We start from the raw sequence: 27,669 nt of genomic DNA, 5'->3' as shown, positions 1-27,669 counted from the left end.
CGCTATCCTCCAAGGAGACCAAATCACAGAACCAGGATTCCAGCTCGGGGGAATTCCTGGGAGGTTTTTGTGGGGGGAAAACAGGGGAGAGGGACCGCCCGCGCCATTCAGAGAGCTGGCGTTCCCGGTCTCGGCTCCCTCGCCGCTGCCCCGGAAACGGGAAACGAGAAGGATCGGACGGGACCTTACCCTTTCTCCCGGTGAACCAGAGCATGCAATGCCGAAACATAGCAGTGGCAGATGGCATTGGCGTTGGGGAACGGGAGAGGGGGAGGCGCGGAGGAACGACGGCCGGCAGCCGGGGCGCGCGAATGGAGGTGAAATGAACGCAAACTGAGAGTCCCGGCAGCCAAGCTCCCCCTTCGCGCCGCCCGCTCCCGCCGGGCTCCTCATGGCTCAAGCACCGGTTCGGCCGGGGCCGAGACCGCGACCGCCCCGTCGGCCTCGCGACTCTTCATGCCGCCGGGACCGCGGGGATCCTCGCCTCCTCGCCTGTAGTCCCCCAGCCGACCCCGCAGCACGGAGCCGAGAGCCGTCAGGTCTGGGAGGATAAAGAAGCTCTACTTTCGGCTCACCCTGGAAATGGAAGGTTTTCTGATCAACGGTTATCGTGAAGGTGCTGTCGTCTTCGTCGTCTATACCAATCACGGCTCCCTGCGAAACAAAGAGCAAAATCCGGATCAGGCAAGAGTGACATCAGCAAGCCCACTACCACTACAGCCCGGGACAAGGGGCGGGCCCGGGGGGCGGGCCCCGGCGGCAAACCAGCCGCATCAAAGGGAAATCTGAGATTCTGCCTTGCTCCTCGCTCCTCCTCGGATGGGGCGGAAACTCCGCAGTCCCGGTAAGGCTGCTTCCCAGATTCTGGTCTGTCGGCAGTGGCGGTGGGGAGGACCTCTGGAAGCCTCCGAGCCAGCTCCGTGAGCCTGTGAGGAGACCAGCTGTGGCCCCTGGAAGGAAGTCGAGGATCTAGGGGGCTTGGGGAGTGACCTCCCTTCTCTCCTTGTCCAGCCCAGCCCGCACCCTCCGCTCCTCCGCCGCTAACCTCCTCACCGTACCCCTCCGCTCCTCCGCCGCTAACCTCCTCACCGTACCTCGTTCTCGCCTGTCCCGCCATCGACCCCCGGCCCACGTCATCCCCCGGGCCTGGAATGCCCTCCCTCTGCCCATCCGCCAAGCTAGCTCTCTTCCTCCCTTCAAGGCCCTACCGAGAGCTCACCTCCTCCAGGAGGCCTTCCCAGACTGAGCCCCTTCCTTCCTCTCCCCTTCGTCCCCCTCTCCATCCCCCACATCTTACCTCCTTCCCTTCCCCACAGCACCTGTATATATGTATATATGTTTGTACCTATTTATTACTCTATTTATTTATTTATCTTACTTGTACATATCTACTCTATTTTATTTTGTTAGTATGTTTGGTTTTGTTCTCTGTCTCCCCCTTTTAGACTGTGAGCCCACTGATGGGTAGGGACTGTCTCTATATGTTGCCAACTTGTACTTCCCAAGCGCTTAGTACAGTGCTTTGCACACAGTAAGCACTCAATAAATACGATTGATTGAATGATTGAAAGGGGCTGGCTTCAAGGCCCTACTGAGAGCTCACCTCCTCCAGGAGGCCTTCCCAGACTGAGCCCCTTCCTTCCTCTCCCCTTCGTCCCCCTCTCCATCCCCCCATCTTACCTCCTTCCCTTCCCCACAGCACCTGTATATATGTATATATGTTTGTACCTATTTATTACTCTATTTATTTATCTTACTTGCACATATCTATTCTATTTATTTTATTTTGTTAGTATGTTTGGTTTTGTTCTCTGTCTCCCCCTTCTAGACTGTGAGCCCGCTGTTGGGTAGGGACTGGCTCTATGTGTTGCTGACTCGTACTTCCCAAGCGCTTAGTACAGTGCTCTGCACACAGTAAGCGCTCAATAAATACGATTGATTGATTGATTGGGGGAGACATCTGGGAGACAGGGCAGAAGGGAACCTATGACCCAGGGGTGGGGTCCCCACGATCCATCACAGCCACCAGAACCATCAGGGCCACCCCCTGGCTCCAGGCTCTCCACATATAATGTTCCGGAGCTTTGTCTGGCCTAAAAGCGACCCCCGCCCTCAGCCTTCCCAAACAAGTCCCGAGCCCAACCCCAGCAACTCCTGGGCCAATCCCGGAGAGACAGGCAAACCCAGCAGGCCAATACACTCCATAATTCTGTCTCCGCTACTCGTTGGCAAGTCACTTCACTTCTCTGTGCCTCAGTGACCTCATCTGTAAAATGGCGATTGAGACTGTGAGTCCCATGTGGGACGGGGACTGTGTCCAGCCAGATTTGCTTGTAATAATAAGGACGTTATTTGTTAAACACTAGCTATGCGCCAGGCACTATACTAAGCGCTGCCGTGGATACAAGCATATCGAGTTGGACACGGTCCCCGTTCCCTGAGGGGCTCACAGTCTCAATCCCCATTTTACAGATGAGGTCACTGAGGCACAGAGAAGTGAAGTGACTTGGCCAAGGTCAAACAGCAGAAAAGTGGCGGAGCCGAAATTGGAACCCATGACCTTCTGATTCCCAGGCCCACCCTATATCTACTATGCCATGCTACTTCTCGTACCCACCCCAGCACTTAGTACAGTGCATGGCATATAGTATGCACTTAAATTCCACAGTTATTAAATATTATTATTTACTGGGCACTTACAGCATTAGGCAAGAGGGTGATAACCCCCACCCTATATTTTCCAGAAAACCACTCCACCCTGCCCCCTCCCATTCATTCAATCATATTTATTGAGCGCTTACTGTGTGCAAAGCACCATACTAAGCACTTGGGAGAGGACAAGACGATAACAGACAGACACCTTCCCTGCCCACAACATAGAGGGGGAGACATACATTCATTCATTCATTCAGTCGTATTTATGGAGCGCTTACTGTGTGCAGAGCACTGTACTAAGCGCTTGGGAAGTACAAGTTGGCAACATATAGAGACGGTCCCTACCCAACAGTGGGCTCACAGTCTAGAAGGGGGAGACAGACAACAAAACAAAGCATATTAACAAAATAAAATTAATAGAATATGTACAGTAAGACAGATATTAGTATACATAAATAAATTACAGATATGTACATACGTGCTGTGGGCTGGGAGGGAGGAACAATGAAGGGAGCAAGTCAGGGTGATGCAGAAGGGAGTGTGAGAAGAGGAGGAGCGTTTAGTCAGGAAAGGCTTCTTGGAGATGTGCCTTCACTCTAGGGAATCAATCAATCGTATTTATTGAGCGCTTACTGTGTGCAGAGCACTGTACTAAGCGCTTGGGAAGTACAAGTTGGCAACATATAGAGACAGTCCCTACCCAACAGTGGGCTCACAGTCTAGGGAAGGATTTTCCCCGTCCTGGCATTAACTTGAGAAAAGCAGCAGAGCGGCCTTCTCCAGAGACGCTGCCAGAGGAGAATCGACACGGACATTTGATAGTCACCCCACCCCCCAATTCCACAGCACTTACGCACATATCTTTAAATTATAGATTATAAATTACTTATTCATACTAATATCCGTCCCCCCATCTAGACTGTAGGCTCGCTGTGGGCAGAGAACACGTCTGCTAATTCTGTTGCACTGTGCTCTTCCAAGTGATCGTTAATGATAGTAACAGTAATAATTGCGATATTTGCTAAGTGCTTATTACGTGACAGGCACCGTTCTAAGCTCTGGGGTAGATGCAAGAGAAATCGCTCAATAAATACGATCGAGTGACTGATTGGTACCGGGCCTCACCGTCCAAGGGGCTCAGCGTCTGAACGTCCGAACCCCCGGTCCCCGTCCGACCGCCGCAGCCGTCCTCCCTGGGACGCAGGGAGAGGGCACGGCTCACCGGTTCCTGTTTAGGACGAACAGGTTCCCCAATGGGACACGGTATTTTTAACTTGAGGGCTGACGCCAGGATTGAAACTCTGCTGATGTAGCATTTACCCCATCTTACCTCCTTCCCTTCCCCACAGCACCTGTATATATGTATATATGTTTGTACATATTTATTACTCTATTTATTTATTTATTTTACTTGTACATATCTATTCTATTTATTTTATTTTGTTAGTATGTTTGGTTTTGTTCTCTGTCTCCCCCTTCTAGACTGTGAGCCCACTGTTGGGTAGGGACTGTCTCTATATGTTGCCAATTTGTACTTCCCAAGCGCTTAGCACAGTGCTCTGCACACAGTAAGTGCTCAATAAATACGATTGATGATGATGATGATTTGGGCCAGGGTCCGGGAGATGCTGTGGCCCTCTTTAGCAGCCCGGGCATTCTGAAGAAACCTTTTTTTTTTTTTAAGGGTATCTATTACGCACTTACTATGTGTCAAACACTGTTCTACGCCCTGAGGTAGATACAAGCTGATTAGGTTGGACACAGTCCATGTCCCACGTAGAGGTCACAGTCTTAATTCCCATTTTGCAGATTCATTCCTTCATTCATTCATTCAATCGTATTTATTGAGCGCTTACTGTGCGCAGAGCACCGTACTAAGCGCTTGGGAAGTACAAGCTGGCAACATATAGAGACGGTCCCTACCCAACAACGGACTCACAGTCTAGAAGGGGGAGACAGATGACAAAACAAAACATGTAGACAGGTGTCAAGTTGTCAGAACAAACAGAATTAAAGCTAAATTCATTCAATCGTATTTATTGAGCGCTTACTGTGTGCAGAGCACCGTACTAAGCGCTTGGGAAGTACAAGCTGGCAACATATAGGCACGGTCCCTACCCAACAACAGGCTCACAGTCTAGAAGGGGAAGACAGACCACAAAACAAAACATGTAGACAGGTGTCGAGTTGTCAGTACAAATAGAATTAAAGCTAAATTCATTCAATCGTATTTATTGAGCGCTTACTGTGTGCAGAGCACCGTACTAAGCGCTTGGGAAGTACAAGCTGGCAACATATAGCCACGGTCCCTACCCAACAACGGGCTCACAGTCTAGAAAGGGGAGACAGACCACAAAACAAAACATGTAGACAGGTGTCGAGTTGTCAGAACAAATAGAATTAAAGCTAAATTCATTCAATCGTATTTATTGAGCGCTTACTGTGTGCAGAGCACTGTACTAAGCGCTTGGGAAGTACAAGCTGGCAACATATAGACACGGTCCCTACCCAACAACAGGCTCACAGTCTAGAAGGGGGAGACAGACTACAAAACAAGACATGTAGACAGGTGTCAAGTCGTCAGTACAAACAGAATTAAAGCTAAATGTACATCATTAACAAAATAAATAGAATAGTAAATACGTACAAGTAAAATAAATAGAGTAATAAATCTGTACAAACATATATACAGGTGCTGAGGGGAGGGGAAGGAGGTAGGGCGCGGGAGATGGAGAGGAGGAGAGGAAATAGGGGGCTCAGTCTGGGAAGGCCTCCTGAGGAAAATGAAGTCCAGAAGTGAAGCGTCTTACCTCCTGGACATGGGAGGAGTGGGGAGTTCTCCCATGATCAATCAATCAATCGTATTTATTGAGCGCTTACTGTGTGCAGAGCACTGTACTAAGCGCTTGGGAAGTGCAAGTTGGCAACAAATAGAGACAGTCCCTACCCAACAGTGGGCTCACAGTCTAAAAGATCAGAGTTCCAAACATTCAACGGATGGACCCACCCTCGATAACGGGCCTCAGCCGAAACCTTGGGGTCAAGGGGCACCTTGACAACTGTGAGCCCGTCTTCTAGACTGTGAGCCCGTTGTTGGGTAGGGACCGTCTCTATATGCTGCCGACTTGTACTTCCCAAGCGCTTAGTACAGTGCTCTGCCCAGAGTAAGCGCTTAATAAATACGATTGAATGAATGAACGAATCTGAGCCCCCATTATCTTGGCTGCCTGAGGAGAGACCTGTCTGACCGGGAACAAACAACTGACTAGTCCCCAGTCATGAGAATGGAAAGAGCCCGGGCCTGGAGGTCAGAAGGACCTGGGTTCTAATCCTGGCTCCGCCACATGTCTGCTGTGTGACCTTGGGCAAGTCATTTATTACTCCTCTATTTATTTATTTCTTTATTACTCTATTTATTTATGTATTACTCTATTTATTTATTACTCTATGTATTTATTACTCCATTTATTTATTTATTCATTACTCTATCTATTTATTTATTTATTACTCTATTTATTTATTTATTTATTTTACTTGTACATATCTATTCTATTTATTTTATTTTGTTAGTATGTTTGGTTTTGTTCTCTGTCTCCCCCTTTTAGACCGTGAGCCCACTGTTGGGTAGGGACTGTCTCTATATGTTGCCAACTTGGACTTCCCAAGCGCTCAGTACAGTGCTCTGCACACAGTAAGCGCTCAATAAATACGATTGATGATGATGATTTAACTTCTCTGGGCCTCAGCTACCTCATCCGTAAAATGGGGATTAAGACTATGAGCCCTAAGTGGGAACAGGGATTGTGTCCAACCTGATTAACTTGTATCTACCCCAGCAAGTAGAACAGTGCTTGGCACACAAAAAGTGCTTAACAAACACCACAAATATTACTACTATTATTACTACTATTATTACTATTAAGAGGTCCCCTTGTGACAGCCTTATGAATGGATCGTTCCACCTTTCCTTCTGAGGCACCAGTCGGTAACGGACATTCTCCCTCTGGAAGGCCTGATGTCTGAAGATGTCTAGACTGGGAGCCCGCTGTTGGGTAGGGACTGCCTCTATGTGTTGCCGACTTGTACTTCCCAAGCGCTTAGTACAGTGCTCTGCACACAGTAAGCGCTCAATAAATTCGATTGATTGATGGAAGACCCTCGACTTGGACTGTGAGCCCACTGTTGGGCAGGGACTGTCTCTATATGTTGCCAATTTGTACTTCCCAAGCACTTAATACACTGCTCTGCACACAGTAAGCGCTCAATAAATACGATTGATGATGATGATGTGGGGCAGGGGCTGTGTCCAACCTGATTAGCTTGTGTTTAGTACAGTGCTTGGCACATAGGAAGTGCTTAACCAATACTGTCACCACTATTAATAGTTAGGTTAATTAATTAATTAATTAGAGAGAAGCAGTGTGGCTCAGTGGAAAGAGCCCGGGCTTTGGAGTCAGAGGCCATGGGTTCGAATCCCAGCTCCACCACATGTCTGCTGTGTGACCTTGGGCAAGTCACTTAACTTCTCTGAGCCTCAGCTGCCTCATCTGTAAAATGGGGATTAAGACTGTGAACCCCACATGGGACAACCTGATCACTTTGTATCCCCCCCAGCGCTTAGAACAGTGCTTTGCACATAGTCAGCGCTTAACAAATGCCAACATTATTATTATTAATAATATTATAATATTCTGATGTTCAATATACAGAAGGGCCTCGAGTTCTGGAGCCGCAGAAGTATCCGGCCATCTGGACCAGGCTGGACACCTAATGAGTTTTCCTCACAATGTCCAGAACCTTCAGGCCCGGTGGCCACCCATACTGTCCCCATCTTGTCCCCACGCCCACCCCGCCCCACTCCCCCAAATTGTCTCCTCCCCCCCAGAATCTGTCCTAACAGGGGTCCCTACGGAGACCAGGCCGGACCAGAGGCAAGAAAGCAAAGGGCGGCGAGGAACAACTTAGCCTAATGAGGCTATTACTGCGGATCGAGAAGCAGTGTGGCTCAGTAGGCAGGCCTGAGAGTCAGAAGGACTTGGGTTCAAATCCCAGCTCCGCCGCTTGCCTGCTGTGTGATCCTGGGCAAGTCATTTCGCTGTGCCTCAGTTCCCTCAACTGTAAAACGGGGATTAGGACTGCAAGCCCCCTGTGGGACAGGGCCTGTGCCCACCTATCTTGTATCTAGTCTAGTTAGACTGTGAGCCCACTGTTGGGTAGGGACTGTCTCTATATGTTGCCAATTTGTACTTCCCAAGCGCTTAGTACAGTGCTCTGCACATAGTAAGCGCTCAATAAATACGATTGATGATGATGATGATCTAGTCCAGTGCCTAGCACGGTGTCTGGCAAAGTGTTTAAATACACACACACACACACACAAAAAAAAAATCCCTCACAGCTCAGAAAATGCCAACAGGGTGGGAAAGTGTTGCCACAGCCTGATGCCCAATCGCCAGAAGACGGAACAAGGAGTATTCCAAAGGGAATGCAGTCAGCTTTGGATAAGGAAGCGGCGGCTCCCACAGCCCAGGTCTCCCGGAAACGGCCACCTCCAGGGTCCACCGTGCCAACGGTCCTAACGACGCGAGCCCGCCTGAAATGCTGTGCCTTGACTTTTGACCTCAGGGGGCTGGGGGGCTGCCACCGCTCTCCCCTTCCACCCAGTCTCCCCGTGCCTCCCCGCTGAGAGCCAAGATGAATGTATATATGTTTGTACATATTTTTTACTCTATTTATTTATTTATTTTATTTGTACATATCTATTCTATTTATTTTATTTTGTTAGTATGTTTGGTTTTGTTCTCTGTCTCCCCCTTTAAGACTGTGAGCCCACTGTTGGGTAGGGACTGTCTGTGTATGTTGCCAATTTGTACTTCCCAAGCGCTTAGTACAGTGCTCTGCACATAGTAAGCGCTCAATAAATACGATTGATGATGATGATGATGATGATGATGAATGGAGGAGAAAACGGAAGGGAAGGGAAATGGCAGGCAGGCACCCCCCAAAAGCCAAGGGAGACAAAAACGACCGCGGGCGAGGGTCGTCCAGAAGGCACCGGGGAGAAAAACCCTACCCGCCACCCCGTTTTGTCTCCGCTGCCTTTGGAGCTTTTTGAAAACGTGGTGAAAGGGGGTGAAGGATACTCACTCTGAGTCTGACGCAGCCTCTGCGGGAGCCTCTCATCATTTTATCCTTGGACTGAAACACAAACAAACACAAATGCCCTCAGTGTCGCGGTGGGAGAATTGTGCTCGCTGAACTGCAGGGAATCCGGGGAACCGAGGGGTCACAGGTTGGCAGCCACCCCAGAAAATGGTCAAAGAAGCGAGCCCGGCCCTCCTCCACCTGCCCCCCGGCACCTCTCGTCGACGGCTCCCAGTTGTTTGACAAGCTGGTACTTGACTGGTACTTATAATGATGGCATTTATATGTTCCCAATTTGTACTTCCCAAGTGCTTAGTACAGTGCTCTGCACATAGTAAGCGCTCAATAAATACGATTGACGATGATGATGATGATGATTTATTAAGCGCTTACTATGCGCAAAGCACTGTTCTAAGCGCTGGGGAGGTTACAAGGTGATCAGGTTGTCCCACGTGGGGCTCACAGTCTCAATCCCCATTTTACAGGTGAGGTAACTGAGGCCCAGAGAAGTGAAGTGACTTGCCCAAAGTCACCCAGCTGACAATTGGCGGAGCCGGGCTTTGAACCCATGACCTCTGACTCCAAAGCCCGGGCTCGCCAATTGTCAGCTGTGTGACTTTGGGCAAGTCACATAACTTCTCTGTGCCTCGGTTACCTCATCTGTAAAATGGGGATGAAGACTGTGAGCCCCATGTGGGACAATCTGATCACCTTGAATTCTCCCCAGTGCTTAGAACAGTGCTTTGCACATAGTAAGCGCTTAACAAATGCCACCATCATCATCACTGAGCCACGCTGCTTCGCTGCTGGTACTTGACTTTTAGACTCTGAGCCCACTGTCTTTTAGACTGTGAGCCCACTGTTGGGTAGGGACTGTCTCTATATGTTGCCAACTTGGACTTCCCAAGCGCTTAGTACAGTGCTCTGCACACAGTAAGCGCTCAATAAATACGATTGATTGATTGATACGAGGGGAGGGCCCAGGGGAGAGCGATTCCCTCCTGCTCTCCTCGATCCCACGGGCCAAGGAGAGAAGAGGCTGGGACGCGTACTGGCTCCCTGCCGGGGCTCTTTAACAAATCCCCTCTTTTTAGTCTCATTACGGTGCTCGTTGAGCGCGTGCTGTGGGTAAAACACTGTTGAAAGAACTGGAGTAGACACGAGTTAATTAGGTTGGACCCAGTCCCTGCCCCCCGTGGGGCTCCCAGTGTAAGTAGGAGGGAGAACACGAGGACCGGAGCGTGGAGAAGTGAAGTGGCTTGCCCAAGGTCACGCAGGAAGCAACTGGCTGAGGTGGGATTGGAACCCAGGTCTTCTGACTCCCAGACGGGTGCTCTTTCTGCTAGGCCAGGCTCCCCCTCCTCATCCTCCCCTGAGTGGTGGAGTCCAGTTTCCTCCAAGCCAGGGTGCCTCTGCAATCTCAATCAACCAACCAATCAATCAATCAATCGTATTTATTGAGTGCTTACTGTGTGCAGAGCACTGTACTAAGCGCTTGGGAAGTACAAGTTGGCAACCTGTGTGCGGGCGTGCTCACACTCACACACGATCTTGGTGAACTGGGCACAGAGGGCAGCAGGAAAAGAACTATTTCCCTGCTCCCCTCTAGTAATACTCCAGAGGGGCAGCAGGGCTTAGTGGAAAGAGCCCGGGCTTTGGAGTCGGAGGTCATGGGTTCAAATCCCGACTCTGCCAATTGTCGACAGCTGTGTGACGCTGGGCAAGTCACTTCACTTCTCTGGGCCTCAGTTCCCTCATCTGTAAAATGGGGATTAAGACTGTGAGCCCCCCGTGGGACAGCTTGATCACCTTGTAACCTCCCCAGCGCTTAGAACAGTGCCTTGCACATAGTAAGCGCTTAATAAATGCCATCATCATCATCATCATCATCAACCCCTCTCCTTACCAACTTGGAGCCAGTAGGGGGAAGGGAGTTGATCATCATCATCATCATCAATCGTATTTATTGAGCGCTTACTGTGTGCAGAGCACTGTACTAAGCGCTTGGGAAGTACAAGTTGGATGTTGGAACAACAAACATGCCCGCCACCCCCATACGACATTTGCCCAGGCGCCCAAAAAGCTGTAGGTGTGTAGCAAACAGGTCCTCCCAAGAGGGAGGACGACCCCCCCGACTCCGTCCTCCCCTTCCCCAGGAAGCCGAGACGGCTGACGGCAACTATGTTGCCAACTTGTACTTCCCAAGCGCTTAGTACAGAGCTCTGCACACAGTAAGCACTCAATAAATTACATATTTATCCTATTTATTTTATATTGTTAATATGTTTTGTTTTGTTTTCTGTCTCCCCCTTCTAGACTGTGAGCCTGCTGTTGGATAGGGACCGTCTCTATATGTTGCCAACTTGGACTTCCCAAGTGCTTAGTACAGTGCTCTGCACACAGTAAGCGCTCAGTAAATACATATTTATTCTATTTATTTTATTTTGTTAATATGTTTTGTTTTGTCGTCTGTCTCCCCCTTCTAGACTGTGAGCCCGCTGTTGGGTAGGGACCGTCTCTAGATGTTGCCAACTTGCACTTCCCAAGTGCTTAGTACAGTGCTCTGCACACAGTAAGAGCTCAATAAATTACATATTTATTCTATTTATTTTATTTTGTTAATATGTTTTGTTGTCTCTCTCCCCCTTCTAGATTGTGAGCCCGCTGTTGAGTAGGGACCATCTCTGTATGTTGCCAACTAGGACTTCTCACTTAGTACAGTGCACTGCACACAGTAAGCGCTCAATAAATACAACTGAATGAATGAATGAATAAATATGACAATGAATGAATGATGGCAAGGTAGCATGGGCACGTGCTTTCAGAGACAAAGAAAACAGCCCTAAGCACTGGGTCTAACAATAGTAACAATAATAATAATAATAATAATAATAATAATGATATTTAAGTGCTTATTATATGCCAAGCACTGGGGTAGACACAAAGGTAATCAGGTTGTCCCACGTAGGGCTCAGTCTAGAGAAGCAGCGTGGCTCAGTGGAAAGAGCACAGTGCTCTGCACACAGTAAGCGCTCAATAAATACGATTGATTGATTGATTGATTTGGAGTCAGAGGTCATGGGTTCAAACCCCAGTTCCGCCACTTGTAAGCTGTGTGACTTTGGGCAAGTCAATTCATTTCTCTGGGCCTCAGTTCCCTCATCTGTAAAAAGGGGATTAATACTGTGAGCCCGCCATAGGACAACCTCATCACCTTGTAATCTCCCCAGAGCCTAGAACAGTGCTTTGCACATAGTAAGCGCTTAATAAATGCCATCATTATTATTATTATTAATCCCCATTTTACAGGTGAGGTAACTGAGGCCCAGAGAAGTGAAGTGACTTGCCCAAAGTCACATAGCTGATAAGTGGCGGAACCGGGATTAGAACCCACGACCTCTGACTCCCAAGTCCGTGCTCTTGCCACTAAGCCACGCTGCTTCTCGTAATGATGGTATTTGTTAATTCTCCGTGCCTCAGTTACCTCTTCTGTAAAATAGGGATTGAGACAGTGAGCCCCACGTGGGACATTCATTCATTCATTCAATCGGATTTATTGAGCGCTTACTGTGTGCAGAGCACTGGACTAGGCGCTTGGGAAGCCCAAGTTGGCAACATAGAGAGACGGTCCCTACCCAACAGCGGGCTCACAGTCTAGAAGGGGGAGACAGACAACAAAACAAAACATATTAACAAAAAATAAATAGAATAGTAAATATGTACAAGTAAAATAAATAGAATAATAAATCTGTACGAATATATATACAGGTGCTGTGGGGAGGGGAAGGAGGTAGGATGGGGGGATGGGAAGGGGGAGGAGGTGAGGTCTCAGTAGGGCTTTTTGAAGGGAGGAATAATAATAATAATGGCATTTATTAAGCACTTACTATGTGCAAAGCACTGTTCTAAGCGCCGGGGAGGTTACAAGGTGATCAGGTTGTCCCACGTGGGGCTCACAGTCTTAATCCCCATTTTACAGATGAGAGAACTGAGGCCCAAAGAAGTGAAGTGACTTGCCCACAGTCACACAGCTGACAATCAGCAGAGCCGGAATTCGAACTCCTCACCTCTGACTCCAAAGCCGGGGCTCCTTCCACTGAGCCACGCTGCTTCTCCAAGGGGAAGACAGCGGCTGTGCGGAGGGAGGACATTCCGGGCCGGGGGAGGACGTGGGCCGGGGGGCGATGGCGGGACGGGCGAGAACGAGGCCTAACGGTGAGGAGGTGAGCGGCTGAGGAGCGGAGGGGGCGGGCTGGGCTGGACAAGGACAGAAGGGAAGGGAGGTAGGAGGGGGCGAGGGGATGGATGGACAGCCTTGAGAGTGAGCAGCTTGTTAAGCACTTACTATGTGCCAAACACTGTTCTAAGCGCTGGGGTAGATACAAGGTCATCAGGTTGTCCCACACGGCGCTCGGTCTTCACCCTCATTTTACAGGCGAGGCAACTGCAGCACGGAGAAGTGAAGTGACTTGCCCCGAGGTCGCACAACAGACAAGGGGCAGAGTCGGGATTCGAACCCACGCCCTCTGACTCCCAAGCCCGGGCTCTTTCCACTGAGCCACGCTGCTTCCCTGATAAGTGAGCGGAAGCAAACCAGATGGCCCTCTATTTATTTATTTATTTTACTTGTACCTATCTATTCTATTTATTTTATTTTGTTAGTATGTTTGGTTTTGTTCTCCGTCTCCCCCTTTTAGACTGTGAGCCCACTGTTGGGTAGGGACTGTTTCTATATGTTGCCAGCTTGTACTTCCCAAGCGCTTAGTACAGTGCTCTGCACACAGTAAGCGCTCAATAAATACGACTGATGATGATAAATGATGGCCCTCACCATCACGGAGTGCATCTGGAACGACGGGCCCCCGGACCCGAGGCTGGCAAGGACCCCACTGTCGGAGCGATCGTCACTCTGGACGTTGCCCTAATGGTGAGCCAGCTCTACTGTACTGAACTCTCCCAAGGGTTCAGCACAGAGTACGGCACAGTAAGCCCTCGATAAACACCACTGGCTGACAGATCACATCAAATTCACTAAGCCTGAGGCACACCCCCGACCCGCAAATGGCCGCAGCGACCAACCGGGGGTACGTACCGAGTCCCTACTCCGTGCACGGCGCTGTACTGAGCGCCTGAGAGAGTACGGGAGCTAGAAGACACAGTCCCTGCCTACCAGGAGCTGATGTTCTAGCGGGGGAGACGGACCCTGAAGTGAAGGAGAGTTAGAAGTCGGGGGAGAGCGGAGGGATGGATGAAGGAAGGGCAGGCCCGTCATCTGTGCAGCATGGAAGGGGATGATGTGGAGCTTGCTGTGGGCAAGAAGTGTCCCTACCAACTTTTTTTGTACTGTACGAAGCAGCGTGGCTCAGTGGAAAGAGCCCGGGCTTTGGAGTCAGAGGTCATGGGTTCAAATCCCGGCTCTGCCACTTGTCAGCTGGGTGCCTTTGGTCAAGTCACTTCTCTGAGCCTCAGTTACCTCATCTGTAAATGGGGATGAAGACTGTGAGCCCCCCGTAGGACAACCCGATCACCTTGTAACCTCCCCAGCGCTTAGAACAGTGCTTTGCACATAGTAAGCGCTCAATAAATGCCATTATTATTATTATTATTACTCTCCCAAGCACTGAGACAATGTTCTGCATACAGTAAGTGCTCAAAAAATACCGTTCACTCATTCAATCATATTTATTAAGCATTTACTGTTTGCAGAGCACTGTACTAAGCAATAAAGACTGACCATCCCTGCCCACACCATTGACTTCAAAGCACTTGGGAGAGTACAATTTAACAGTAGAACAGACACATTCGAGAAGCAGCGTGGCTCACTGGAAAGAGTCTGGGCTTTGGAGTCGGAGGTCATGGGTTCGAATCCCAGCTCCACCACAGGTCTGCTGTGTGAACTTGGGCAAGTCACTTAGCTTCTCTGAGCCCCAGTTACCTCATCTGTAAAATGGGGATTAAGACTGAGCCCCACATGGGACAACCTGATCACCTTGTATCCCCCCCGCAGCACTTAGAACAGTGCTTTGCACATAGTAAGCGCTTAACAAATGCCATCATTATTATTATTATTAGAGGGAAGACCGACATTAAGAGCAATTAATAAATTACAGATACGGATCTAAATGCTGTGGGGATGGTGGGGGGGATGAATAAAGGGAGTAAGTCAGGGTGACGCAGAGGGAGTGGGAGAAGAGGAAAGGAGGACTTAGTCAGGAAAGGCCTCGGAGGAAATGGGTCTTCAATAAGGCTTCAATCAATCAATCAATCAATCGTATTTATTGAGCACTTACTGTGTGCAGAGCACTGTACTAAGCATTTGGGAAGTACAAGTCGGCAACACATACAGACAGTCCCTACCCAACAGCGGGCTCACAGTCTAGAAGGGGGAGACAGAGAACAAAACCAAACATACTAACAAAATGAAATAAATAGAATAGATATGTACAAGATAAATAAATAGAGTAATAAATATGTACAAACATATATACATATATACAGGTGCTGTGGGGACCTGAACCCCACAACTCAACTCCAGGGGTGGGGGTCGCGTAGCTAGAGAGGTCACACACTGGGCACAGGGGATGGGGGGCAAACCCCTCTCTCCTCTGCCCACCTGGGAGAGCATGCAGCATCCAGACATTCCTGGGAATCAATCAATCAATCGTATTTATTGAGCGCTTACTGTGTGCAGAACACTGTACTAAGCGCTTGGGAAGTACAAGTTGGCAACATCTAGAGACAGTCCCTACCCAACAGTGGGCTCACAGTCTAAAAGGGGGAGACAGAGAACAAAACCAAACATACTAACAAAATAAAATAGAATAGATATGTACAAGTAAAATAAATAAATAAATAAATAGAGTAATAAAGAACCCACCCACAACATGGGGGAGGGGGCTCACAAAATGTGTGCCTGCCACAGGTCTGGGGACAAATCGTGGGAGAGACGAGCTCTCGATGCCCTCTGTCAAGAGGACGAGGACAGAAGGATTGGACAAAAAAAAAAAAAGAGATAAAGAGGAAGGATGTCTATTTTTATGCTTCCGCATTTTGAAACTTTCTCTCAACTGTTTTGCAACCGGTGAACATAAGTTGTGTCAATATTTCTGTTCCATCTTTTAGATGTTCTGCTCATCTATTCTGTGCATTTTTTTTTTTATTCTTATTGGTTTCCTTCTTGCCCCACAAAGCCACTTCTGGTACAATCCTACACTTCCGTCCTTCTCCTTCCCTGCCTTTGAAGCCCACCCCACCCAATCAATGGCATTTATTGATACACCAGCCTCACAGCACTGATATGAATAGAAGGAAAAAAGAGCGCTTAACAAATACCATTTTTTAAAAAAATGGTGCCCTATTCAGGGCCATCCCCTAATTCTGCCGCTTAGAAAGATGGGTTTTTCTGGAGTTGTACAGATGCCTCAAAATGACTGTCCCCCACCTGCTTTTTACCCCTCGGCCCAGCGTCAACAGGCAGGGAGCTAACGGAGGTTCAGGGTCAGTAACAAAGTGGTTTGGCCGATCCTGAAGTTGGCGGCTCCGAGTCCCACAGGCGAAGTTCAAAGTGGGGAGAGAGCGGTGGGACAGGAGGATTTTGATTCCGTGTCGCGGGTCGGAGATCGGGGCTAACCTGGGCCTCGGGGCCAATGCCCATTCCAGGCTACCCTTTAATCAATCAATCAATCGTATTTATTGAGCGCTTACTGTGTGCAGAGCACTGTACTAAGCGCTTGGGAAGTACAAGTTGGCAACATAGCACCTTTAGCACCCTGAGAGTGTTAGAGGGTGGCTGGGCTCCTCCCTCAGGGACGCTTCTCCAGGGAGGACAAGCACCTCTGAGAGACCCTTCCCCTTCCATCTCCCCTAACCAGCAACGAGAAGCAGTGCGGCCTAGCAGAGCGAATCCGGCCTTGGGAGTCAGAGAACGTGGGTTCCAATCCCGGCCTCGAAGTTTGCTTCTCGAACGACCTTGGGCAAGGGGCGTAACTTCTCGGGGCCTCAGTTTCCTCATCTGTAAAGTGGAGCACTCAATACCGGCCACCCCCACCCTTTTCATATTAAGACGGGGAACCCCAAGGGAGACGGGGCCTGACTGATTTCTAGCTACCCCAGCTTTGAGAACAGTGCTTGACATACCACCATTATTACCAATCAATGGTATTTATTGCCTCCTTCCCTTCCCCACAGCACCTGTATATATGTATATATGTTTGTACATATTTATTACTCTATTTATTTATTTATTTTACTTGTACATATCTATTCTATTTATTTTATTTTGTTAGTATGTTTGGTTTTGTTCTCTGTCTCCCCCTTTTAGACTGTGAGCCCACTGTTGGGTAGGGACCGTCTCTATGTTGCCAATTTGTACTTCCCAAGCGCTTAGTACAGTGCTCTGCACATAGTAAGACTGTGAGCTCCCTGTGGGACAGGGACAGTGTCCAACCTGATTAACTTATACCTTTCCCGGGGCTTAGAACAGTACTTAATACATAGTAAGCACTTAAATACCATCATCATCACTACTAAGTGCTGGGGAGAGAAAAACAGAATCAGCAGACATGTTCCCTGCCCTTAATAAGCGTCATTATTACCATCAAGGAGGAGAGATATGGACTCTTTCCAGGGTTGTTGCATGAAGCAAAGCGGCATGTATACATACACCTCCCCACAGCACCTGTATATATATATATATAGATAGATAGATAGATATACATATAGATATATATGTAGAAATATAGATACAGATATATACACACATACATACATACGTACATACATACATGCATTTATACACATGTATATACACACATACATGTATATATACACACATACACGCATACATATGCACACACATATCTATGTATATATACACATATACACACACATATATATGTATACACATATGTATGTGTATGTGTGCATGTTTGTACACATTTATTACTGTACTGTACTTGTCCATATTTATTCATTTATTTCATTTTGTTAATATGTTTTGTTTCGTTGTCTGTCTCCCCCTTCTAGACTGTGAGCCCGCTGTCGGGTAGGGACCATCTCTATCTGTTGCCAACTTGGACTTCCCAAGCGCTTAGTCCAGTGCTCTGCACACAGTAAGTGCTCAATAAACCCAATTGAATGGAATGAATGAATGGCATGACCTAGTGGCTGTAGCCCAAGCCTGTGAGTCAGAAGGAGCTGAGTTCCAATCTGGCTCTGCCACCTGTCTGCTGTGTGACCTTGGGCAAGTCCCTCGGGACCACAAGCATGGCCTGGCCCGGGCTCTGACTCAGCCCGCTGTTGTTAGGGACCGTCTCTATATGTTGCCAACTTGTACTTCCCAAGCGCTTAGTACAGTGCTCTGCACACAGTAGGCACTCAATAAATACAACTGAATGAATGAATGACCCAGAGACCCTGCTCCAGACAGACCCCTGGGCCACCAGCCGGAGCTGACCAAGGAGGGGTGGGCATACCCCTTCTAGACTAAGCTCATCGTGGGCGGGGAATGTGTCTATTTATTGTGTATTGCACTCTCCCAAGTGCTTAGTGCACTGCACACAATAAGCGCTCAATAAATACAACTGACTGACTCTTCACCCCCGGAGTACAGTGCTCTGCACACAGTAAGCGCTCAATAAATACGATGGATGATGATCTCGGAGAGCCGCCTCAGGGCTTCCGAGACTCCCACCAGAATCCCCCACGTCTCCTCAGCCTCCAGCCCCACCCCACGTTCCCGCTCTCCGTTGTGATGGAAACACACACGGAGCCTGTCCACAGGATCAGCGGGCCCAATTTAGACTGGCCAGTGGGTAATTCCGCCCCAGGGAAGCGAAACAAAGCAGTGATTTGTCGGCGTAGGGCTTCCAGACAGCGCTCTAAATAGAAGAGGGCGAGTCACGAGCAAATGCTAGGCGTGTTTTCCCCTTGAGTGGGAGCGCGGGCTGCTAAGTGCCAACGCTTCCTGTTGGACCACATTACACTTCTGCAGTTTAACGCCCAGAACCACCAGCTGTCACAGGTTAATAACGCCAGAAGCAGTGTGGCCTAATGGCTAGAGCCCGGGCCTGGGAGACGGAAGGAGTTGGCTTCTAATCCCGGCTCCGCCACTTGTCTGCTGTGTGCTCTTGGGCAAATCACTCCACTTCTCTGCACCTCAGTTACCTCACCCGCAAAATGGGAATGAAGACTGTGAGCCCCACGCGGGACAGGGACTGTGTTGGTGTGCTGTGCTGGTTGCCTTTTCGCTTGCCCCCGGCTTATTTCTGGGCAGCGACTGCCTGTCCTCGGTAAGGCTCGGCCTGGTCTTACTCTGGTACGGCTGGCTCCACGTTGACTCCACGTACAAGTTATGTTGCCAACTTGTACTTCCCAAGCGCTTAGTACAGTGCTCTGCACACAGTAAGCGCTCAATAAATACGATTGATGATGATGATGACTTCTTTCTGGTCACCATAGTGGGATGTATTTCCTCCCTTCAAGGCCCTACTGAGAGCTCACCTCCTCCAGGAGGCCTTCCCAGTCGGAGCCCCTTCCTTCCTCTCCCCCTCGTCCCCCTCTCCATCCCCCTCATCTTACCTCCTTCCCTTCCCCACAGCACCTGTATATATGTTTGTACATATTTATTACTCTATTTATTTATTTATTTTACTTGTACATATCTATTCTATTTATTTTATTTTGTTAGTACGTTTGGTTTTGTTCTCTGTCTCCCCCTTTTAGACTGTGAGCCCACTGCTGGATAGGGACCGTCTCTATATGTTGCCAACTTGTACTTCCCAAGCGCTTAGTACAGTGCTCCGCACACAGTAAGCGCTCAATAAATACGGTTGAATGAATGAATGAAAGCAGGGGAGAAGAAACCCTCCCGTTCCTCACTGTGGCACAGTGATAATTCCCACTGAAGACCCCGCAAGTCCTTTAGAGAAGCAGCGTGGCTCAATGGAAAGGGCCCGAGCTTTGGAGTCAGAGGTCATGGGTTCAAATCCCAGCTCCGCCAACTGTCAGCTGTGTGACTTTGGGCAAGTCACTTCATTTCTCTGGGCCTCAGTTACCTCATCTGTAAAATGGGGATTGACTGTGAGCCCCTCCGTGGGACAACCTGATCACCTTGTAAACTCCCCAGTGCTTAGAACAGTGCTTTGCACATAGTAAGCGCTTAATAAATGCCATTATTATTATTATTATTTAGAGGACGCGGCTGTTGGTCACCGATACTTGGTTTTCAGGCAAGATGGCTCCTTTGCTGACATAGCGGCAGGTCTGGGGTTGGTGGGCAAGGCCATTTTCACTTTCTGAGTATCTCTCTGCCATCCCAAGGCTGGCAGATAAGAATAATAATAATAATTTTGGTATTTGTTAAGCGCTTACTATGTGCAAAGCACTGTTCTAAGCGCTGGGGAGGATACAAGATGATCAGGTTGTCCCATGTGAGGCTCACAATCTTAGTCCCCATTTTACAGATGAGGTAACTGAGGCTCAGAGAAGTGAAGTGACTTGCCCAAAGTCACACAGCTGACAGTTGGCAGAGCCGGGATTTGAACCCATGACCTCTGACTCCAAAGCCCGGGATCTTTCCACTGAGCCACGCTGCTTCTCTAAAAGCAGATGCTTTTAGAGGCAGAACTAAGAAACCCTCTTGCCATTTGTGGGAAATCTGAGCCAGCTTTCCTGGCCTTTCCAGGAAGGAGAAAAGCTGAACTGCATCTGGTTCAGTCAGACTGTGAACTGCACAGTCTTTTAGACTTGCCAACTTGGACTTCCCAAGCACTTAGTACAGTGCTCTGCACACAGGAAGCGCTCAATAAATACGACTGATGATTGATGATGATCTGGTTCCCAGGAACACAAAGGCTTTTCCCACACTTGGGTATCGGGCTGAGGAAGGGCTGATTACCCGGGACCCTTGAGGGGTGAGGGAGGAAGAAAAATAAGTGACCCTGGGACCTTCTCTGGACTCTGAGGTGCCCGATAATGATAACAATAATCAATAAATACGACTGATTGATTGATTGATTGATTGATTGATAACAACCTGTTCCAGCCCGGCCTGCTGGGGGCTAGTGGCCCCGTTGCCCACCGAGTCTGACAGTCACTCCGTGAGGTCACCCCCGGGAAGAGGCATCATTTGGACGGTCCAGTGGGGTTCCACTGGCCCGCACAAGCGCCTTTTGGGGCCCAAGGGGAACCGCCCTTTCCCAGAAGCTTGATAATAATAATAATAATAATAATAATAATAAGTGACTTGCCCCAAGTCACACCGCTGACAAGTGGCAGAGGCGGGATCTGAACCCGTGACCTGTGACTCTGAAGCCCGGGCTCTTTCCACTGAGCCACGCTGCTTCTAGCTTGATAACCTAGCTAACCTCTGGCTGCCAGGAAGGAAGGTTTCTTCATCATCATCATCAATCGTATTTATTGAGCGCTTACTGTGTGCAGAGCACTGGACTAAGCGCTTGGGAAGTCCAAGTTGGCAACATATAGAGACGGTCCCTACCCAACAGTGGGCTCACAGTCTAAAAAGGGCCCGGCCATTAAAAGAGCAGTGGGGCTTAGTAGAAAGAGCGCACACCCAGGAGTCGGAGGATCTGGGTTCAAAATCTGCCCAAGCCACGGGCTTGCTGGGTGACCTTGAGCACCGGATTTAGGTTTTCTGGACCTGTCTCCTTATCTGTAAAACTTGTTCTCCCTCCTCAGATTGTGAGCCCCACGTGAGACGGCAATTATCCCACATAATCATTAATAACTGTGGTATTTAAGAGCTTACTACCTGCCAGACAACATACTAACCACTGGAGTGGACACAAGTCAGTCAATGGTATTTGCTGAGCGCTCACTGTGTGCAGAGCACTGTACTACACGCTTGGGAGAGCACAATAAAACAGACACATTCCCTGCCTACAACAAAGGTACAGACAGCCTAGAGGGGGTGACAGACATTAATAGAAATTAAGCATTTAGTACAGTGCTCCCACACAGTACGTGCTCAATAAATATGACCGAACGAATGAATAAATTACAGACATGTACATAATAAAGGAGTACAAAATAAAAGAGGGTGGCCTGGGGGCAGGGTGCTGAATCTTCCTTCCTAAGCAAATCATCATCATCATCATCATCAATCGTATTTATTGAGCGCTTACTCTGTGCAGAGCTCTGTACTAAGCGCTTGGGAAGTACAAATTGGTAACATATAGAGACGGTCCCTACCCAACAGTGGGCTCACAGTCTAAAAGGGGGAGGCAGAGAACAAAACCAAACATACTAACAAAATAAAATAAATAGAATAGATATGTACAAGTAAAATAAATAAATCAATAGAGTAATGAATATGTACAAACATATATACATAAATAATAATAACAATGGCATTTGTGCAGCGCTTATCATCATCATCATCATCAATCGTATTTATTGAGCGCTTACTATGTGCAGAGCACTGTACTAAGCGCTTGGGAAGTACAAATTGGCAACATATAGAGACAGTCCCTACCCAACAGTGGGCTCACAGTCTAAAAGGGGGAGGCAGAGAACAAAACCAAACATACTAACAAAATAAAATAAACAGAATAGATATGTACAAGTTAAATAAATAGAGTAATAAATATGTACAAACATATATACATAAATAATAATAACAATGGCATTTGTGAAGCGCTTATTATGTGCCAAGCACTGTTCTAAGCGCTAGGGTAGATACAAAGTAATCAGGTTTGTCACACTTTGGGCTGACCAGTCCTAATTCCCATTTTACAGATGAGGTAACTGAAGCACAGAGAAGCGAAGTGGCTTGCCCAAGGTCACACAGCAGACAAGTGGAGGAGCCGGGATTAGAACCCACATCCTCTGCCTCCCGAGTCCGGGCTCTTTCCACTACGCCACGCTGCTTCCCCTACTGTACTAAGCGGTTGGGAGGGTATGGTATTCATTCATTCATTCAATCCTATTTATTGAGCGCTTACTGTGTGCAGAGCACTGTACTAAGCGCTTGGGAAGTACAAGTTTGCAACATATAGAGACGGTCCCTACCCACCAGCGGGCTCACAAGTCTGGTATAACTGGACGGGTTGGATTCGACAGAGTCCCAGCAGCGTAGCTTAGTGGAAAGAGCCCAGGCTTGGGAGTCAGAGGTCATGGGTTCTAATCCCGACTCCGCCACTTATCAGCTGTGTGGCTTGGAGCAAGTCACTCCACTTCTCTATGCTTCAGCTGCCTCATCTGTAAAATGGGGATGAAGACTGTGAGCCCCACATGGGACAACCTCATCACCTTGTAACCTCCCCAGCGCGTAGAACAATGCTTCACACATAGTAAGCGCTTAATAAATGCCATTATCATTATTATTCTTCTCTATGCCTCAGTTGCCTCATCTGTAAAATGGGGATTCAGACTGTGAGCCCCACGTGGGACAACCTCATCACCTTGTAACCTCCCCAGTGCGTAGAACAGTGCTTTGCACATAGTAAGCGCTTAATAAATGCCATTATCATTATTATTCTTCTCTATGCCTCAGTTGCCTCATCTGTAAAATGGGGATTCAGACTGTGAGTCCCATGTGGGACAACTCTGTATCTACCCCAGCGCTTAGGACAGTGCTTGGCACGTAGTAAGCGCTTAACAAATACCACCGCCATCAGCATCACGGGGCTCACACTCTTAATCCCCATTTTACAGTCAAGGGAACTGAGGCGGGGAGAAGTGAAGTGACTAACCCAAAGTCACACCGCAGATCAGCGGGATTAGAACCCAGGTCTCCCCAACTCCCAGGCCCGTACTTTATCCACTAGGTCACGCTGCTTCTCAGCGCTTAGTACCACACTTGATACGTGGTAGATACTTAAAAGATGTCAGTTATTATTATTTATTAGGACAGGATATGTTGCCAACTTGTACTTCCCAAGCGCTTAGTCCAGTGCTCTGCACACGGTAAGTGCTCAATAAATACGATTGATTGATTGATTGATAGGAAGCGCTTGCCAAATAGCGCCATTTCTTGTTGGGGCGAGCAGGGCCGGCCCAGGCCGGACCAGATCGAAAATTGAAAATTAAATCAGCCTTCCCGGGGGGTAAGGGGAGGGGGCCCGAACTTCATTCGGCATGTAGTGGCGCTCAGTCAGTAGCCCATATTCCCTGAGAAGCAGCGTGGTCTAGTGGTAAGAGCACGAGTTCTAATCCCGGCTCCGCTGGGCGACTCTGGGCAAGGCCCTTCACTTCTCTGTGCCTCAGTTCCCTCATCTCTAAAATGGGGGTGAAGGCCGTGAGCCCTGTATGGGGCAGGGACTGCTTCCAACCCTATTATTATTAGTATTTATTTATTTTACTTGTACATATTTACTCTATTTGGTTAATATGCTGTCTGTCTCCCTCTTCCATTCATTCATTCATTCAATTGTATTTATTGAGCGCTTACTGTGTGCAGAGCACTGTACTAAGCGCTTGGGAAGTCCAAGTCGGCAACACAGAGAGATGGTCCCTACCCAACAACGGGCTCACAGTCTAGAAGGGGGAGGCAGACAACAAAATAAAACATGTAGACAGGTGTCAAAATAATAATAATAACAATAATGGCATTTATTAAGCGCTTACTATGTGCAAAGAACTGTTCTAAGTGCTGGGGAGCCTACAAGGTTGTCCCACGGGGGGCTCACAGTCTTCATCCCCATTTTACAGATGAGGTCACTGAGGCCCAGCGAAGCGAAGTGACTCACCCAAAGTCACCCAGCCGACAAGTGGCAGGGCCGGGATTTGAACCCACGACCTCTGACTCCAAAGCCCGGGCTCTTCCCACTGAGCCACGATGCTTCTCAAATTTGAGCCCCTTTTAGACTGTGAGCCCACTGTTGGGTAGGGACTGTCTCTATATGTTGCCAACTTGGACTTCCCAAGCGCTTAGTACAGTGCTCTGCACACAGTAAGCGCTCAATAAATACGATTGATTGATTCTCAAAACCGTCAGAATAAATAGCATTATAGTTATATACGCATCCTTAATTTAAAAAAAAGCGCTTCGGTGCAGTGTTCTGCCCACGGTGAGCGCTCAGTAAACACGACTGTCCAGTGCTCCGCCCGTGGTGAGTGCTCAGGCAATTCATTCATTCATTCATTCGTATTTATTGAGCACTCACTGGGCGCAGAGCACTCAGTAAATTCATTCATTCGTATTCACCAAGCAGTCACTGTGCACAGAGCACTCAGTAAATTCATTCATTCGTATTCACCGAGCACTCACTGTGCACAGAGCACTCAGTAAATTCATTCATTCATTCGTATTTATTGAGCACTCACTGTGCATAGAGCACTCAGTAAATTCATTCATTCGTATTCACTGAGCACTCACTGTGCGCAGAGCACTCAGTAAATTCATTCATTCATTCGTATTTATTGAGCACTCTGTGCACAGAGCACTCAGTAAATTCATTCATTCGTATTCACTGAGCGCTCACTGTGCGCAGAGCACTCAGTAAATTCATTCATTCATTCATTCGTATTTATTGAGCACTCACTGTGCGCAGAGCACTCAGTAAATTCATTCATTCATTCGTATTTATTGAGCACTCACTGTGCGCAGAGCACTCAGTAAATTCATTCATTCATATTCATTGAGCACTCACTGTGCGCAGAGCACTCAGTAAATTCATTCATTCGTATTCATTGAGCACTCACTGTGCACAGAGCACTCAGGAAATTCATTCATTCATTCGCATTTACTGAGCACTCACTGTGCGCACTCAGTAAATTCATTCATTCGTATTCACTGAGCACTCACTGTGCGCAGACCACTCAGTAAATTCATTCATTCATTCGTATTTATTGAGCACTCTGTGCACAGAGCACTCAGTAAATTCATTCATTCGTATTCACTGAGCACTCACTGTGCGCAGAGCACTCAGTAAATTCATTCATTCATTCATTCGTATTTATTGAGCACTCACTGTGCGCAGAGCACTCAGTAAATTCATTCATTCATTCGTATTTATTGAGCACTCACTGTGCGCAGAGCACTCAGTAAATTCATTCATTCATATTCATTGAGCACTCACTGTGCGCAGAGCACTCAGTAAATTCATTCATTCGTATTCATTGAGCACTCACTGTGCACAGAGCACTCAGGAAATTCATTCATTCATTCGCATTTACTGAGCACTCACTGTGCGCACTCAGTAAATTCATTCATTCGTATTCATTGAGCACTCACTGTGCGCAGACCACTCAGTAAATTCATTCATTCGTATTCATTGAGCACTCACTGTGCGCACAGCACTCAATTCATTCATTCATTCGTATTTATTGAGCACTCACTGTGCACAAAGCACTCAGTAAATTCATTCATTCGTATTCACTGAGCACTCACTGTCCGCACTCAGTAAATTCATTCATTCGTATTCACTGAGCACTCACTGTGCGCAGACCACTCAGTAAATTCATTCATTCATTCGTATTTATTGAGCACTCTGTGCACAGAGCACTCAGTAAATTCATTCATTCGTATTCACTGAGCACTCACTGTGCGCAGAGCACTCAGTAAATTCATTCATTCATTCATTCGTATTTATTGAGCACTCACTGTGCGCAGAGCACTCAGTAAATTCATTCATTCATTCGTATTTATTGAGCACTCACTGTGCGCAGAGCACTCAGTAAATTCATTCACTCATATTCATTGAGCACTCACTGTGCGCAGAGCACTCAGTAAATTCATTCATTCGTATTCATTGAGCACTCACTGTGCACAGAGCACTCAGGAAATTCATTCATTCATTCGCATTTACTGAGCACTCACTGTGCGCACTCAGTAAATTCATTCATTCGTATTCATTGAGCACTCACTGTGCGCAGACCACTCAGTAAATTCATTCATTCGTATTCATTGAGCACTCACTGTGCGCACAGCACTCAATTCATTCATTCATTCGTATTTATTGAGCACTCACTGTGCACAAAGCACTCAGTAAATTCATTCATTCGTATTCACTGAGCACTCACTGTCCGCAGGGCACTCAGTAAATTCATTCATTCATTCATTCGCATTTATTGAGCACTCACTGTGCGCTGAGCACTGTTGGGTAGGGCCCGTCTCTCTATATGTTGCCAACTTGTACTTCCCAAGCGCTTAGTCCAGTGCTCTGCACACAGTAAGCGCTCAATAAGTAGTACGATTGAATGAATGAATTCCAACGCCCTTCGTTGGCGTGCGCATGCGCGCTCGCCCCCCGCCCAGCCCATAAATCTCCCAGCCGCCGCTCGCTCATTGGTCGGAGCCCGCCGCCTCCTGCTCGCCCATTGGTCCGCCGGCGCGGGGCCCCGCCCCCTCCCCTTCCACCACCACTATCACCTCCTCCTCCTCGTCCGGGGGCCCCGGGCCCCCCAGCCCCCCTCACCGTGTAGTAGGAGAGCAGCCCCGCGTTGTAGTCCAACACGAACCAGCGGTACTGCCAGCCCTTCATCACGTTGGTCCACTTGCTCAGCGGGCCCTCCATGATGGACGCCATCATGGGAGTAGCCAAGGATAACAAACGCCGTGACGTCACGCGCCTATATGCCCCCTGACGGGGCGGGGCCTGTTTAGGGGCGTGGCCTGTGGAGGGGCGCGGCCTTGGAGGGCGTGACGTCACGCGGATCTCCCCGCCCCCTGGGCGCGCTCGCGCCCTCTACCGGCGCCGGCGGCGCGTGACAGGGCCCGCCCCATTCATTCATTCATTCATTCATTCAATCGTATTGATTGAGCGCTTACTGTGTGCAGAGCACTGGACTAATCAATCAGTCGTATTGATTGAGCGCTTACTGTGTGCAGAGCACTGTACTGAGCGCTTGGGAAGCCCAAGTCGGCAACACATAGAGACAGTCCCTACCCAACAGTGGGCTCACAGTCTA

General features: G+C 48.3%; 1 protein-coding gene across 4 annotated transcripts in view; it reads right to left on the bottom strand.

Annotated features, from left to right (window-relative positions):
• The window catches only part of OSBPL9 (oxysterol binding protein like 9), a 79,043-nt gene extending 51,741 nt beyond the window's left edge, over positions 1-27,302 (bottom strand). For all 4 annotated transcript variants that reach the window (XM_038760012.1, XM_038760013.1, XM_038760014.1 and 1 more), the window contains exons 1-3: positions 27,177-27,302; positions 8,803-8,853; positions 576-654 (exon numbers count right to left, since the gene is read on the bottom strand). In XM_038760012.1, coding sequence (XP_038615940.1) covers positions 576-654; positions 8,803-8,853; positions 27,177-27,290 — 244 coding nt within the window. In that variant the 5' untranslated portion in view covers positions 27,291-27,302. The remainder of the gene's footprint in view (positions 1-575; positions 655-8,802; positions 8,854-27,176) is intronic.
• Between the last annotated feature and the right edge of the window lie 367 nt (positions 27,303-27,669).

This window comes from Tachyglossus aculeatus, chromosome 18, assembly GCF_015852505.1.
Source record: "Tachyglossus aculeatus isolate mTacAcu1 chromosome 18, mTacAcu1.pri, whole genome shotgun sequence".
NCBI classification, from domain to species: Eukaryota; Metazoa; Chordata; class Mammalia; order Monotremata; family Tachyglossidae; genus Tachyglossus; species Tachyglossus aculeatus.
Note: the sequence above shows the minus strand (reverse complement) of the source record. Positions and strands in the feature narration are given on the sequence as shown.